We start from the raw sequence: 16,342 nt of genomic DNA, 5'->3' as shown, positions 1-16,342 counted from the left end.
TGCCTCAGCTTTTGGAGCTGAAGTTTTTTATTTTTTTATTCTTTTATTGGCCATGGCTTCTTTGTTATTTCTGAACGATTCTTCTTTTACTCTTTTGTTTTTACTCAATTTCAGGAAAATTGAGACGGAGATTGAGGACTGCAGCCTCAACCAAGTTTACATTTTGACATTTTTGACCGATACCCTCGTAAACAATCTGTACCTTACCCTTTTGAAGCTGCTTGCGACAGACAGCCGAGTTCAACATTCATCGTTTTCATTTTGCGCGCCTCCTCTTTACCTCGTCGGACTGTCTTGCTGGCCCGAAGCCACTTGACAGCAGGGGGGGTACCAAATTTTTCCTGAGAAAACTGTCCCATTAGTTGCTATAAGTACATAGGCAATTACTTTTCAAACAAGAAGTCCTGGTTAAATGTGCAGAAAAAGGATAAACCTTGCTAGGGGAAGCGCTCTTTGGGGGATCTTTCTTTTCTGATAGGCGGAACAATTCCTGGGGAATGCTTCTCTCTCCCGGACACCATCCTTGACTCGCTGAACATGCGTCATACTGTCTTGCCAGGGGATAGTGGTCCACCTGATTTGATACATGCTTGGTAACCGAATATCGTTCTGAATAAATTTCTACGTTCTCTTAGAGTGAAGGTTATTAGAGGTTGCGTGCTCCGTTCAAAGTTGAATAATATTAGGGGTGCCCAAGAGTCCTGACAGTCCTGCATAAGTTTGTGTTCTCCCAGCTTTATATTTTCATAAAGGCGAAGGTTGAGAGACTCCTGCTGATTCACAAGTTTTCTTAAATTTCTGGAGTTACCAGCGGTCAAGGGTATAATTCTCCCAAACTCTTCATTTTTCTAAGAGCGGAGGTTGAGAGGTTCTCCGGCTGATTCAGATATTTGTCTTAAATTTCTGGAATTAGCAGCTGTTGAGAAAGTTGTGAGTTTATTAGTGCACGGCCGTGCCATTCCTGCCTGATCAGCAGATAGCAGACTGTCAGTACAACCATGGGCAATAATCTAAGTGTAGACTCCGCCATGGCGGAAGTAAAAAGGAGCGTACCTCTTATTAATCAGATGACACCAGTGAAAAGCAATTAATTAACGCTAAAAGGTTACCAAGCATGGGGGGGCAATAAGAGCTCATTGACCCCGAGAGAGGAGGTGGACTGGCTATCGCCACTGGTGGGTTAGATGAGGCCTGTATTCTACTTAGACACTATGCAGCGAAACCTTGTGAATGCATGGACGTGAAAATTGAGGCATGATCGTGTGCGGTGCATGAATGACTGAATGATGACACGTTACGTATGCCTGAGAGAACCGCGTTGAGTGCGAATGTGCCGTGGACGTGTCATTGAGTGATTGACCGATGAATGGCTGTTTGACTACACATGTTCCTCTGTTTCTTCTTCCTTTCCTCCTGGGTTTTGATGCACTAGGTCTTCTCCCTGTTTTTGCCAATCATGTAGTGGGGTGTTCAAATCTCACTGCTGCTTGTTAATAGAATTATGGTTTTAGGCCTTGGGCCTTCTAAAAAGTTTACCAGGTTTTAAAGGTTATTTTTCTGGGTGTTTAAAAACACCAAACAACGTTTTTAATATATAATACCACTTTCAGTGGAATGACTGGCTTTGACCTTGACTGACCTTACTGTTTATGTTCAGTGTCCATGTTTTTGTTATTGTATGTGTATAGTCGTTGTTGTGTACACTTGTTTATGTCTTCGTCTTAGTTGTTGTTATTGTGTTTTTTCCAATATACAGGTCGCTGGCTGTATATTCAAAGGAGACGAATCAAATCCAACTAAAGAAAAGGGATATTTTAAATTATTCATTTAAGTCTTAATGTTCTCCTCTCTTTCTGTTTCTGAGTGTTTCCGAACAGAAAATGCCACCGCCTTTTCGACTCCGATCCTGCCTCCTTCAGCCGTCATGCCTGGTCACTGCTTCTATTGATGACGGATGAGAATTAAAGGGAAGTATTGTCCATAACTATAACTGGGAAGCAAAGGGGAAATAGACTGAAATAGACACGTGACAATATGACATATTGTGGATGTTCTAACATAATATCTATTCCAGAGACTACAGAGACTTCCAATCCAACTGCGAAAGTGGGGACAGATCTTCAAATTTCCAAAAGGAGCGTACAGTTGACCCTGGCTTTGACCTTTATGGCTGAGGAGGAGGAGGTCGAGGAGGCTGGAGGTCACAAAAGCAGGCGGACACGAGAGAGGAAAACGGAGACACATCCAAAATGATCAGATAAGTGATTTTCCAATGATATTTATCATATGGTTTTAAGAATACAAATGTATTCTTATGTAATAAAGGGAAGGGAGAGGGCCAACTCTGATTTTTGATTTATATTTTATCATAGGAAAATAATATACCTCAAAACCCTCCAACCATTTTCTTCTTGTTCCACCAGCACTTAGCGTGCCAGACCATAAAACACCTTCACTGGGTTTAGACACTTTTACGGGAAAAATTAAATGTTCTCAACATTGGGTTGGTGGCCCAATCTGGGTCGCCTGAGATTTAAAAAGGGTCCTCCTGAAATTCTTGATAATTGATTGATATAAGAGATAGTTTAAAGTTAAGTAACTTCCAAGCATTTAAGGAAGCTCTCAAAACTGTGCTATGGCTCGTCACTCCTACGAATGGGATAAATGTAGAGAGCAAAAGACTCAACTTAACTTTAATTCTGTCTAACCTTAAAGGGCCAATAATCTTGCTTAACTCTGGTTCAGACACAGAATAGGAGACACTTTTGCCACCAATTTACTTTCAAAATTAAGTAAATTACATCTCAAATAATAATAATTATGAGGGAAAATAATGAAATAAATGAACTGACAAATTCAGCTCTATAAAATAATTAGGCTATGTAATTGGAGTGTTAACATTATTCAGAATAAATAAAGGATAGAATAAGATTTCTCCTTCATAAATAAGAGATAGCAAAGAAAAATAAAACAAACAAATAAATAAATAACATTATTTATTTATTTGGTTAAACTTATTTAGCTTTCTCACATCTCCATGTCTCCCAATTGTATGTATTCATCTTGAGAAGACATGTAGTCACACTCCACACTTCTCCGTCAAACTTGCATGTCCTTGCTAACAGTGGTTCTCAAATTGTTGCTTCTCACCAGGTATCAGCGTACCACTGGTAGTAGACGTACCACAGTTTGAGAATCACTGCAACTCCAACTATGCTTCTCCTTGCTCCAGGAAAGAAGAATCGAATTAATACTTCCTGCTTTTCTTTCAGCCTCATATTTTCCCACTCACGTGTGAATGGGCTACAGATAACTTTGAGCTAGGCTCACTAACCCACACCTAACCATTGTGTGATTGTGCAACAGCACCTTTTAGGATCTGGAAAGCTCTCAGATCCTGACCTCTGACCTGTCTCTGCCTTCCTGGAAGCTATAACTGAGCACCAGAGCCACACTAACTATTCATTTAGTTAGTTAACTAACCCTAACACCCCTACTCATTTAATTTAATTTAATTTAATTTAATTTAATTTAATTTTGTTTTGTTTTTTTGTTTTTTTCCCCACCCCCCTCTTTTCTTCTGTTCAGGTACCAACCAATCCCAAGAGAGGTTGCCAGGTGTGTGGAGACTACCCTTCCTCAGACAACAACCGATCATCTACACGCCGACCGGAGATGAACGCCCGAAGGTGGACCGACACTTTCCGAATTCAGCTGACGACCCACACGGCAGTGAAGGTCGCGGAGCGGGCGACATGGATACAAGCAGATGATTGCCGACACCAGCTGATGCTGAGACGGAGGCTGACCGAACAACGAAGGGGGAACTGACAAGGCCACTGAGTGAGACGGCGTAATAACAACTACACCGTCTAAGCTGGCTTCTCAGGTGCGGTGCAGACAGAAGCGTTCCTTTGCCTTGTGGGATCACAGGAGCTGATTTTCTTTTTCACGAGACACACACTCTGTTGAAAAAACGCTCCAGAACAAGAGCCTAGACCAAGCACTGAGGACCCTGCCGACGTGGGATTTTGCTCTTCCTTTGCTTTGTTTATAAGCCACACCAAAGGCTTATAGCTAGGTGGAGGGTGGACAACCTCTGTGTACATACATCTACTGATGCCTCTGGACACATCATCAGTTATGTGCCTGGTTTCATTGGGCGTTTCGGGTCTTTCAACATAATACGCCCTCCTCCAGGTGACCCAGCCGTGGCTGATCAGGCCCCGGCTCGTGTCCAGATGGCTTACTAGCTACCATGACTCCATGGCTCTCCTCTCTTGAGCCACAGCCATCTTGAGGCCCTCTCTGCCGCGTCGGTGGTACTGCGAATGGCTCTCCTCCTTCTCTCTCCCTCGATGCCCAAACAGCTGAGTGCTCTGGTTAGGGAACGGGCTGCAAAACCCCTACATCCAACCTCCACTGGGAAACACCTTGCTCTCCAACCAGCCCGCTGGCAGTCACTGACCAGTCCCGCATATTTGGAGAGCTTCCTCTCAAAGGCTTCTTCCAGGCGATCTTCCCACGGGATGGTCAGCTCCAGCAGCACTATTTGCTTACTGGCCTCAGACACAAGAACAATGTCTGGTCGCAGGGTGGTAACTGCGATGTGGCCGGGAAACTTCAGCTGATGCTCAAGATCCACCAGCAGCTGCCAGTCTTTTGCAGAGGTTAGGATTCCTGCAGAGGTACTTCTGGCCGGGGTTGGCTGCTCCCCAGCTCTGACAAAGGCGATGGTTTCCTTGGAGGCTCGGGCACGCTTCGCGTACACAAGTCCTTCGCAGATAACTTCAGCGATGGTCTTAAGAACCTGGTCATGCCTCCAGCGATACCGCCCATCTCCAAGTGCCCTGGTGCAGCAGCTGAGAATGTGTTCCAAAGTTCCTCGCTTGGAACACAGTGGGCAAGCTGATGTCTCTGCTACACCCTATGTATGCAGGTTTGATGGACTTGGGAGTACGTCATACACTGCCTGGATGAGGAATTTGATGCGGTGGGGCTCGGCTTTCCACAGCTCAGCCCAAGTCACTTTCCTCTCGACCGCGTTCTCCCATCTTGTCCAATCTCCCTGTTGCTTCATTCCCACTGCCTTGATGGTTCTTGATTCTTCCACAGCAGCTCTCACCTCCTCCTGGACAAGGCGGCACCCATCCTTCCCGCTGGTGTTTGTTCGGGGAGTTGGAAAGGAGCCTAGCCCAGCTCTGCCTCGTGTCACCACTCCCACCAAGCTCCTCTGGCGCAGCCTTGCCTCTGCCTCTTGAACTGTGTTCTCTGCCCTCCATTTCCTTCCAGTTCTCACTTTGATCCCTGCTTTAGCCACCTTTGGATCACGTGAGTCCCTGTACTGAACCACTTCTCTGGCTCTTGTGACTTTAAACTCCTTCTCCAAGGATTTGAAGGGCAGCTGCAGTTTATTAGTGTTCCCATAGAGAGCAAGGCTGCTCAGGCACTTCGGTAGTCCAAGCCATCTCCTGAGGTGGCTGCTTACCCTTCTCTCTAAGCTCTCCACTGTTGAGATGGGGACTGCATAGACAAGGAGTGGCCACAGGATCCTGGGTAAAATGCCGTGTTGGTATACCCAGGCTTTGAACTTTCCCGGGAGTCCTGACTTGCCCACGGATTTCAGCCAGCCATCCAATGCAGTGCAGGTCGACTGGATAGAAGTTGTCTCTCAAGGAGCTGTCAAAAACCTTGCCCAAACTCTTGACTGGCTTCTCTGAGATGGTTGGGATGGCTGTGCCAGTGATGTTAAAACGAAACTTGTCCTCTACTTTTCCTTTTCTCAGCACCATGGACCTTGACTTGACTGGTTTGAATCGCATCCGGGCCCAGTCCATTACCTTTTCGAGTCCCTTCAGAATCCACCGACAGCCTGAGACTGATTCCGTCATGACTGTGAGGTCATCCATGAATGCCCTGATGGGGAGTTGCCGCTGTCTGGATTTCGATAAGGGTCCTCTGCACTCTGGCTCAACAGACTTGATGAGCATGTTCATGGCAAGGGAAAATAGTGTCACAGAGATAGTGCACCCTGTGATAATGCCAATCTCTACCTTGTGCCAATGTGATGTTATTGCTCCCGAAGAGACCCTCATCCTGAAATTGGTGTAGTAATCAGCAATGAGGTCTCTGCACTTGCTCGGGACATGATATTTTGTCAAAGTGAGCTGAACAAGCTTGTGTGGAATGGAGCCAAATGCATTAGCCAGGTCCAGCCACAGCACTGACAGGTTGCCTTTGTTCTCTCTTGCTTCCCTGATCAGCTGTGTCAGCACACCAGTGTGTTCCAGACAGCCTGGCATTCCTGAGAGACCGCCCTTCTGGACAGATGTATCGATGTAGGTGTTCTGTTCCAGGTAGGTACTCAGCCGTCTGGAAACAGTGCTGAAGAAGATTTTAGCCTCAACACTCAGCAGGGAGATGATGCGGAACTGGTCAAGTTGGGTGGAGTTTTCCTCCTTTGGGATCCACACTCCTTCAGCTACTCTCCATTGATCTGGGATCCTACCTCTTCTCCAGAAAATTCGGAGGACTTTCCACAGACGCAGCAAGAGTTTGGGACAGTTCTTATACACTTTGTAAGAAGTGCCACTTGGTCCCGGAGCCGAGCCTGCCCTTGCATTGCGTACAACATCCCTGACTTCCTTTAGCTGCAGCTCAGATGTGTCATACTGCACCTCAGGTTCAGGGGGGTCTATTAGGATGTTACATTCTCCAAGCTCCTGTTCACTTGCAGGGTCGCTGTACATCTGCTTCAGGTGTTGGTCTATTTCTTCCTGCGAGGATGCAAGTTTGCCACTGCACTTCTGCCCCAACAGGTCCTTGGTGAACTTAAAGGGGTTGGAGATGAAGGCTGCGCGCTTGCGGGCCCTCTCGCGGCGCCGCCTCCGATGCCACTCAGCCCGGCGGAGCACCCTGATCTTTTCCCGTAGGATGCACACCTAGCTGCAGGAATACAGTCATAAATCCTTCTGCTGCGATTGAGGAAAACACTCAAGGTTCTTCACTCATAATGCCGCCAATCAAGTGCGGTGATTCTAACCATGGTTCCACTATTCTTCTAGCTATTGGTGACCCCAGTCACCACTGAACTCAGTCAATGAAGACGAGTGATGTCCTTGATGCAAATGATGATTGTTGCTTATCTAGATGGTAATAGAGGATGATTTTTGATGATTCATGCCATTGATAATAATGAAGTTTTTTTAAGGTTTATTTCCACATTTTTCTTGATATGTCTGTGCCTCACAAAAGAAGAATATATCCAATGTATGACAATAACGATGCTAATGGTTAACCCTGACAGACAGCAAAGGTGGAATATAATAATTTTGTTTCTTGATTTGGTCGTTGATGGCGACCAAAAGTGTGGAATGTTATGGCAATTTTTATATTCATCATCATATCGTCAAATGTGTGTTCATGTGTACAATTTGTCATGTTTTAATACATGATGACTCCATTACTCTTTGCACTTTTGAACAGCTGAATCATGTTAGATTAAACAGTACAGATCGTATTGTACTCAGTGCAACACAGAGTCTCTGCTGAAGGCCAAACTCAAACTCAAATGCAGATATGCACGCACACACACACTATCAAGGATAGATAAGAGTGGCGCCCAACCTTTCTCATAATATACACGTCTTCATCATCCTCAAACGTTTCCACTGTTGGGCATCTGACTCCCTCCTTCTCCTCACCTCAGGGTGGAACTTTTTCTGTTATCTGTATAAAAGCTTAAGCTGTGAAACTGTTAGTTAGAGTGGGTCTTGCCTTTTTGCTCTGCCACGAGCCTTATGCCTTTCATTTTTTCAGGATGGAAGCTTCTTTTTTACTCCTTTTTTATTTAATTTTATAATAAATCTTTTGTATAAAATCATCATCTTTCGACTGGACTCCATCATTCAACCAGAGCAATAAATCATGTCTCCAAATGAGGTCAACCGCAAATTTGCCGTGACATATGCTAAGAGGTTTTACAACAAGGATAAAAGTAACTGCTGCAAAGAATGCAGGGAAACTTCCAAAGATCCTCAATATATAGATAAATTCTCCGCCAGATTCACAGATGTGTTCCCAGTTCAGTATAGGAGAGTGCTGCAAACAAAGCCATGAGCCCTGTCAAAGACCAGATCACCACGCTCGCTCCAGGGCTTCCCACATAGGCCAAGACAAACTGTGGGGACATAAATATACCCGATCCAATCATGGTACCAGAAATTAGCGCCACGCCGCCAACCAACCCAATTTCCTGCTTCATTTTCAGGGCTTCAGGTTTTTTATCCACCGAAAGATTAAGTCAAAAGTCAAGAAAGAAAACCAAAATAAACAAAATAGATGTGCAAGTGCGGCCAAACGGATCACGAAGACCTTATCAGAAGGGAGAATGGAAAACAAGTCTCTAAGGGGCAGTAAAAACTTAATGATGAGCTTGAATGTAACATTAACTTCTGCTTAGGCTCATAAACATGTTTTCATTCATCTTGAGATGACAAGGGTCAATATTATTAAGGTCATGATGATTGAAATTGCAAAAATATTTGATAAGGAGTAAAATGAACTCATTAGGGAAAACACAAATTTGTAAATCTGCTGAACTTCGGTACTGTAAATTAAAACTCTAAACAAGTCATTATAGAGTACAATGACGTATTTCAAATATTTTAGCTTAACAAATAAAAACAAGAGCATTCAGACAGTGCAAACCTCTGCCAAGTCCCAAATATTCTCTTTGCCATATATTTGCAATTATTGGGATCAGTGATTCTGATCATAGTACCATGATCATTCACACTTTAAAGGTACAAAGTCACAAGCAGGTGGAGCTTCCAGCTCAAAAAGCTGAACATAGGGATTGAGTTTGAGTTTATTGGTCAGAGTAAGAGTGTGGTAAAAGTAGAAAGTCTTGTAAAACCAAAGGAAAGGGACAGAAGCCTTAGCTCTTTAAGAAGAGAAGAAACTAAACAAAATACAATACAGTAAATGATCTTTAATAATCAAAGCAAGCAGCATATACAGATGCATATACCTACTCATATACCTTATAGTTTCTATTTTTATAAATATATATATATATATATATACATATCATATAGTATGCAAACACAGATATGTACAATATATACATACATACAAAAAATACTTATGTATACATGTAAACATACTTGAAAAAAATTAAACGCTACCTCTCCCTTTCATACAATATTCTGTTACCTTGGTTCAAAGTCTGTACTTTTCAAGAGCATCATTTATCAACCATTTGTATATATTCAGATCTGTGCGTACAATCATATTCACACAAGCTTTGGTATTTATCAATTTTGACGTTAGCATATGCTACGATCAGATCTCACATCTGAGGAGTATTCCAGAAAGCGAGTTATGTTCAAACTCTGAGTATGTTCGGGCTCAAATATGGGAAACACTTTATTTCCGATTCCTGAAAGCGAGGTAAGTTATACTCTGAGGGCCGGATTCACTAAAGGTTTAGGGGAATTAAAACGTGTCAAAACGTCACTCCACACGCTAATCAGGAATACAAAAGCCAAGGAATCAGGAGTGCACCGCCACTGCTGTTCCAAATGGGCCCTCATTCCATTTAGCACGTTTCCCTCTGATGAATATGCAATAAATTAATGCAGGGGACACAATGCGATTAATGAAATCTGGAACTGTTTGCGGTGATAGTTTTAGTACCAGAAAATACCACGACTGAGAAGGAAGTGCAAACACACGCAGACATCATTGCTGCAGCAAATGTGGACAGAGAACACAGCGGAGATACATTTTTTTAAAAATAAGAGGCTCCAGTTGTGTGTGTGTGTGTGTGTGTGTGTGTGTGTGTGAGAGAAAGAGAAAAAAGGAGCGTCGCAGAGATGGATGTTTGGACATGACCACGGATCGTTATCGCTTCGGACTCACTGCGCCAATGATCTCCTTTCAGTCCATGTTTTAACCGTCAAAGTCTCGTGTCTTAATGATGTCAGGCCAGAATCAGCTGATCAGATGTGTAACTTATGCATGATCACTGATGGTGACATATGTGTGTGCGTGACACAGTGCTGCTGAGAACTGCCCTGAATGATGGTCAGTAGATCATCTTCAAAGAATGCAGACTGACTGACAAACTGTGTAGCTGTATTAACTCAGGTCAATGGTAGATCAATAGGACGGTTTCTGTCCTAATCTGCCTCTTCTGTATGCATTGATCAAAGTTACAGGATTGAACGGAGCACCCACATTTAATTAGGGGGAAAAAATATCATTAGGTTTTAAAGTGTAAAAAAAAATTTATAATAAGAAGCTTTTTATTTGTGTATCTATTTTTCCACATTATTAAATGTTTGTGTAGCAGACAGAAGTCCATCTGCCTCAAATTTAACTTTCTCAAATGTCAGTGCCTGTGCGTACTGACGTCTCCACATTAAACAAGCAAAATGCTCATTTAAATAAGGGCGGTCTGCACCAGTTCTGCTCGTGCACTAATCTTTGCTGCAACCTTAGTGAATTCCACGCAGCAGGTGAGATAACTGCATCACTAAAGGATTTAGGGAAGCAACTGAATTACCACCCTTTATGAGTATGGTGAGTATGTCACCATGGTAACATTCCCCAAGAACTGAACACTCTGGCAACTACATTACGTTCAAAATCAATGTAAATGACGCAACGGCAAGTGGGCGTCACTGTCTGTAGAGCCGAGGCTGCAGTGGGAGGGCTGTACACTTCCCCTACTTAAGGGGCCAAATGAAAGTGTCATACTCCTTGAATAAGCCTTTTAAATTCTAAGTATATTTTGAGTGCACTCATCTTTTAGTCACTCCGTAAAGTGAGCATTTAAACAGTAAGTAAGTGGAGTGGTCTATGATAAGTGTTGTGAACGTATGGCTGTAGAAGAAGAGATCAGCCCTCCCAGCGCTGCTGCCGGCTCCACAGACACATACTATTCATATTATTCCCCGATCGTCACTGGAGCGATGAAGTGATAAAGCGACCAAAAAGCGCAACAATGTTCAAGCGACTTATCACGGGTAATTTAAGCGACTATAGTCGCTAAAGTCGGTGGGGTTGCAGGTGTGTTTGTCTCTGTGTTATCTTTCTCCCTTTTGTGTTTTCACAGAGCTAACAACCGCATTGGACTCAGGTGGGTGTGGCTGTTTCTTCAAAGGCGTGGCTTAACCTTCAAAGTTACCTGAGGACTCACCCTCTGCCCTCTCTCTCCCTCCATGGCCTGGCTCTGTCTGTTTGTGACTGCTCTTGTAGCAGGATTGGTGTTGTTGACCCAATGTGTTGGGAATAAACTAGAGTGCAGACATTTTTCTCCCTCTTGCTGTTTTATTCTTGTCACAGTCCTAAGCCGATGTGTCGCAGCACCTTTTCAATAGGCTCATATTCTCACCTGCTTATTTCACCCATCAGGATAATGTAAATTGCTCTCTTTCGATTGGTTGCCATGGTAGTTCGTGTTATCTTTGCTCCATTGATGATGGCTTTTTATCGCGCTCGTAAGCACGTAAGTAACCAAAGGTTTTCATACATAGATAGACTCAGTTTGTTGAACCTCCTTTCTGGAATACCCCTCTGATCTGAGCTTGTGTATGGATTTGTGGTGCAGCACGGCAAAATCTGACTGAGTCTGAAAATGATAATTAAACAAACAGCTGTTATCTAATAGGCAGACACATACAGTAGATACCCCTCCTGGCATGATCACTGCCAGTGCTAGCAATTTAGTGTAAACCACTAACAACTACCTTAACACCCAACACCACAACTCATCCTCACGCTACCGATGAGTCAATGCTGATGTCAATATCAATGATTTCATTTACCAGCAGAAACTATTCCTAGATCATTTGTGATAGGGCACTGTTTCTAAAACTAGGGTACAGTGACCCGGTGGGTCTGCAAGCAATAAGTAGGAGGATTTTTTTTAATTTTCATGTATCCAAAAATGTTCACAACCAAAATAACAACTGCTGCAACAGTAAAATGGACTTAATGGTAAATTATCCCACATATTCAAGCTGTAGGGCAATAAAACCTCATCTTAGATAATAGCGAAGAGACACAAAGGGCAATAAAAGGGCAAATGACATGTTTCAGAGAGGGTCTTTGGAAAACTTTTTTCACTCTAAGAGGCAGATTCACTAAGATCTGAAATAAAGGGTAGTAAACCGTGTGCGTCCCTAAATCCTTTGGTGATATTGTTTCCTCACCTGCTGTGGGGAATTCACTAAGATTGTGGCACAAATTGGTGCATGTATAGACGTGGCTGAGACCGCCCTATTTAAATGAACATTTTGCTCGTTTAACATGAAGAGGTGCACAGAAGCACAAAAAATGACATCTGAAGAAGTTAAACTGGAGGCAGGTGGACTTCTCTGTCTGCTGCACAAACATTCATTAATGTAGAAAACTAAATAAACACATAAAAATGCTGTTTAATAAACTTTAAAAGCTAATTATTATTTTTCTCCCCTAATTTAATGTGGCTGCTCCATCAGTTCCTGTAACTTTGTGCTTATCAGTCCATGGAAAACAGGCAACTTTGGACAGAAACAGTCCTATTGATCTGTTGATGCCATTGATCTGAGTTACTACAGCAACAGAGAAATCATCTGCAGCACTTGAAGATGATCTACTGAGCATCATCCAGCAGGTCTGAGCTCCTGAGTAGCGCTCAGACGGGAGCCTTGTGCCATCGCTGTGTAAATAACGCAGCTAGTCAGCTGATTCTGGTCCGACACTTTTTGGCATCAACGCAACACGAGAGTTTGAGTCAAAACACGGAGAGGAAGACACAGCTCAGGTGCGTCCGGAGTGACATCCATGGATCTCCGTGCACAGCATCCTCTCTGCACCGCAGCGTGCTACACCAAACTCCACACGGGCTGCTTCAGATGTTCAGCTGTTTCTCTCCCTCACACACACTTTACTCTGCAGCCTGTTAACATTTACTATTGTCTCATTTCATTTATTTTCTGATAATAAAAAGGTTAACTGTGTAATCTATTAAAATTCACTGAAGCTATGATCTCTGTGTGTGAGTTTGCACCTGCTTGTGAGTCATACTATTTTGAGGTGCAGAAACAGTCACCACAAACAGTTCCAGATTTAATGAATTGCATTGCATCTGCTACATTAATTTATTTGCATTTCCCCCTCCCGTTTTTTTGCTCCCCTTATGTGATCCGCCTACTTTACACATTTATTCTGTGAGCAAATTGTGATGCGCTGAACATGTAAAGTCCTCATTACATGTGTTTTGTACCCCTTATCAGCACATGGAGTGATGTTTGCACATGTTTTAATACCCAGAAAACTTTAGTGAATCCACCCCAGTTTCCAAAAAAGGTTAAAGCAACAGTTTTAAGAATCCCCTGATTAATTGTTGACAGGCTATAGACAATTACATCGGCCGGCCGATATTATCGGCAGATGCGGGTTGCTGCGTTCGTCGATCTGCATCATTTACCTGTTTTTAATATTTGTGTAATATTTTTTACTTGTTGTCCTTCTACTTATTGACAGTCCGTATAGGTCATCGGCTAAGGCTGATGGGAAAAAAAATTGTTATCGTATCGGCTCTAAAAATCCATATCGGTCGATCCCTAGTGTTTAGTCCTGTCTTCTCACATCAGTCAGCATATAGACATTTCATTGGGGTGAATGTGTTTGGACGAGTTTAATGGTGAAGTGAATTAGCTTACCTCTGGACGTTTCAACTCTTCTGTCACATAGTTCAGAGTGTTCCACCCATCGTAGGACCACAGACCCTGGTAAAAGGCAATACCAATAGAATTGATACCCACTTTAGTGTCCTTGAAGGAGTCTTCAAAGCTCGCAGTGTGGCCTCTGATAAGCATCACCACACCTCCTACTATAATCACAGCCAAGGCCAGAACCTTTGTGACCATTAGAAACACCTGCACTGACATTGACAGGCGGACGTTGAGGCAGTTGACAAAAGTTAGAATTAAGATTGCAGCTGCTGCCACACACTTGACCAGCAGCACAGGAGGGGTGCAGTCTGGGTAGAAAGGAGACACCACATACTGGGCAAAACCCAGAGCAATCCCAGCAACCCCTGCAGGTCGCACGAAGAATACTGAGCTGAAGATCAACAAAAAGGCAAGAACTGGGCCGGAAGTTTTGAGAATGTAGATGTACTCTCCTCCAGACTCTCGTATGACCGTACCCAGCTCACAGTAGCAGAAAGAGGCCATGGTGACCAATACACCACAGCAGGTCCACACGACCAGGCTGGCTCCAGGGCTGCCAATATTGATCAGCACTGTCTGTGGAGACATGAAGATCCCTGAGCCAATCATTGTCCCCCCAATGAGGGACACGGCTCCAACTAAACCCACTTCTCGTTTCAGAGCGAGTTTCTGTGTCTTGCCTTCCATCCTCACTGCAATGTGAAGTGTGTGACACATTCACCATGAGAAAACACTGTAATTATGTAACCAGCATTGCATAAAGTTAATCATTACTGTGGTGTGTAAATCCTCTACACTCCTAGGTTTCCAAAGTAGGGTACGCAGAAGCCCAGAGGTACGTAAATATTCACAGGGGGTTCGTGGATACAAAGACAAAAACAGCGACACAACATTGGAAACTAGAATGTAAATAGATCAACAGCCTTTACCTCTGTAAGACTGACCTTTAGTGGTGAGGTAAATCATTACATGGCCAGACGCCCTGCTCTACCACACTTATAGAAATCTAATTGATTGATTTACACCTGTGTGTGACTGGTGCTCATTTCACCGTGAAAATGAAAAAGTGGTTAAAAGACATCAGTTGTCCTTCCACGTCAGGGGAACAGGGGGTGCTGTGAAAAAAATGGTTGTTTTTTTGGAAAAAAAACCTATGATCGTATAGGCCTATTTGAAATACATTTTAAAAATAAATAAATTAATTGAGATTCACTACTTTATTGTCATATACCAGGGGTCTGCAACCTGTGGCTCTGGGGCCTCATGTGGCTCTTTTGTATTGGCTCCCTATAGCTATAAGAAAATATTAACAAATAGTTATTTCTTACAGAGGGCGTTAATGATAAATGACATTGACACCAAATAAAATTATGATAAAACATTTTGTCAACCTACAAAATGTAATAAATCTCATCATCCATGAACTTTCCTTACACCTGTGACTAACCTTAAGTTTTAAATCTCTGGTAAGATAACTCAACCAACAAAAACACTATTCTGGAAGAACATATTTCATTAACTGCCAACGTGCCAGATTAATAAGCATGTTGCAAGAAATTAGTATGTGTTGACCGACATGATCATGTGTTATCAAATTCAAATGATTTTTTTTGTTGCCTTTCAAATACATTAACAATTTAAAAAATATATATTATTATTTGATATAATTGTAACTAGACTTTTATACACTGTATTTACATTACAATTTCTACATTATGATGATTGCCTTGCGTTTTTTTTTGTGTGTGTACACGGTCGTTTTAGCGTCTTTACGTTTAAATTTTAGTGCATTTATTATATTTTATGTAAAATCCCAACTAAGGACAGGAGTTGGAATTTAGCAATAACTAAATTAATGTACAATATTAGTCTGTAAAACCGTATCACCTCTCTCTCTCTCTCTATATATATATATATATATATACTGTATATATAAAATTGTGTTTGTATGTTGGTGGGGTTTGAAAGTGTGGTTTTGCAGTTTGACCAAAATGAATCCTCCTTATAAAGTCAACTATACATTGCTGTCAGTGTTCAGTTTGCTTGCTCTCACTTGTTTATACGTTTCAGATATCCTGGTGATGAAGGCATTTTTCTGCTAAAACTAGAAAAGATAATAATGTGCTAATAACAATGTGACTAATGGAGCGTCTTGCCATTTTGTGTTGCTTCTATTAAGCTTAATGCAATACCATTTATATGTACATCAGTTAACAGAACTAAACTTCTCAGTCTCAATCGTTGGCAACTATGTAGTTAACTATTAAAAAGGTACTAGCACAAAGCACTTTTCTGTAAGCTACAGTATCTATGCCTCCCATTAAAAGTATTCATTGTTTTCTGAACTATACCATCCCCGTGTGACATATGCGTTTTAGTTACAGTTAAGCAAACAACAGTTAAGCCACAAATCCGTAAACATCTCCATCGTTTCCTCCTTTACACCGGGTCTCGCTGCATAGGCTGGTGTAGCATTAGCACGGAGTGCTAACAGCTGATGTGTGTGAACAATGGGTCTGTAGCTCAAAGCAGTGACTTCCAACACGATCAGCAGCAGAAAAAGTAGCGCAGTTTCCATTTACATACATGGCAATAAAGTATAATATATATTCTAT

At 42.5% G+C, this 16,342-nt stretch overlaps 1 protein-coding gene across 1 annotated transcript in view; it reads right to left on the bottom strand.

Annotated features, from left to right (window-relative positions):
* The window catches only part of LOC114456077 (b(0,+)-type amino acid transporter 1), a 31,012-nt gene extending 16,556 nt beyond the window's left edge, over positions 1-14,456 (bottom strand). The window contains exon 1 of the mRNA XM_028437597.1: positions 13,716-14,456. Within this exon, the coding sequence (XP_028293398.1) occupies positions 13,716-14,444 (729 nt within the window). The 5' untranslated portion in view covers positions 14,445-14,456. The remainder of the gene's footprint in view (positions 1-13,715) is intronic.
* Between the last annotated feature and the right edge of the window lie 1,886 nt (positions 14,457-16,342).

The sequence above is a fragment of the Gouania willdenowi genome, chromosome 22 (assembly GCF_900634775.1).
Source record: "Gouania willdenowi chromosome 22, fGouWil2.1, whole genome shotgun sequence".
Taxonomy (NCBI): Eukaryota; Metazoa; Chordata; class Actinopteri; order Blenniiformes; family Gobiesocidae; genus Gouania; species Gouania willdenowi.
The sequence above is the reverse complement of the archived record's forward strand: the minus strand, read 5'-3'. Positions and strand labels throughout refer to the sequence as shown.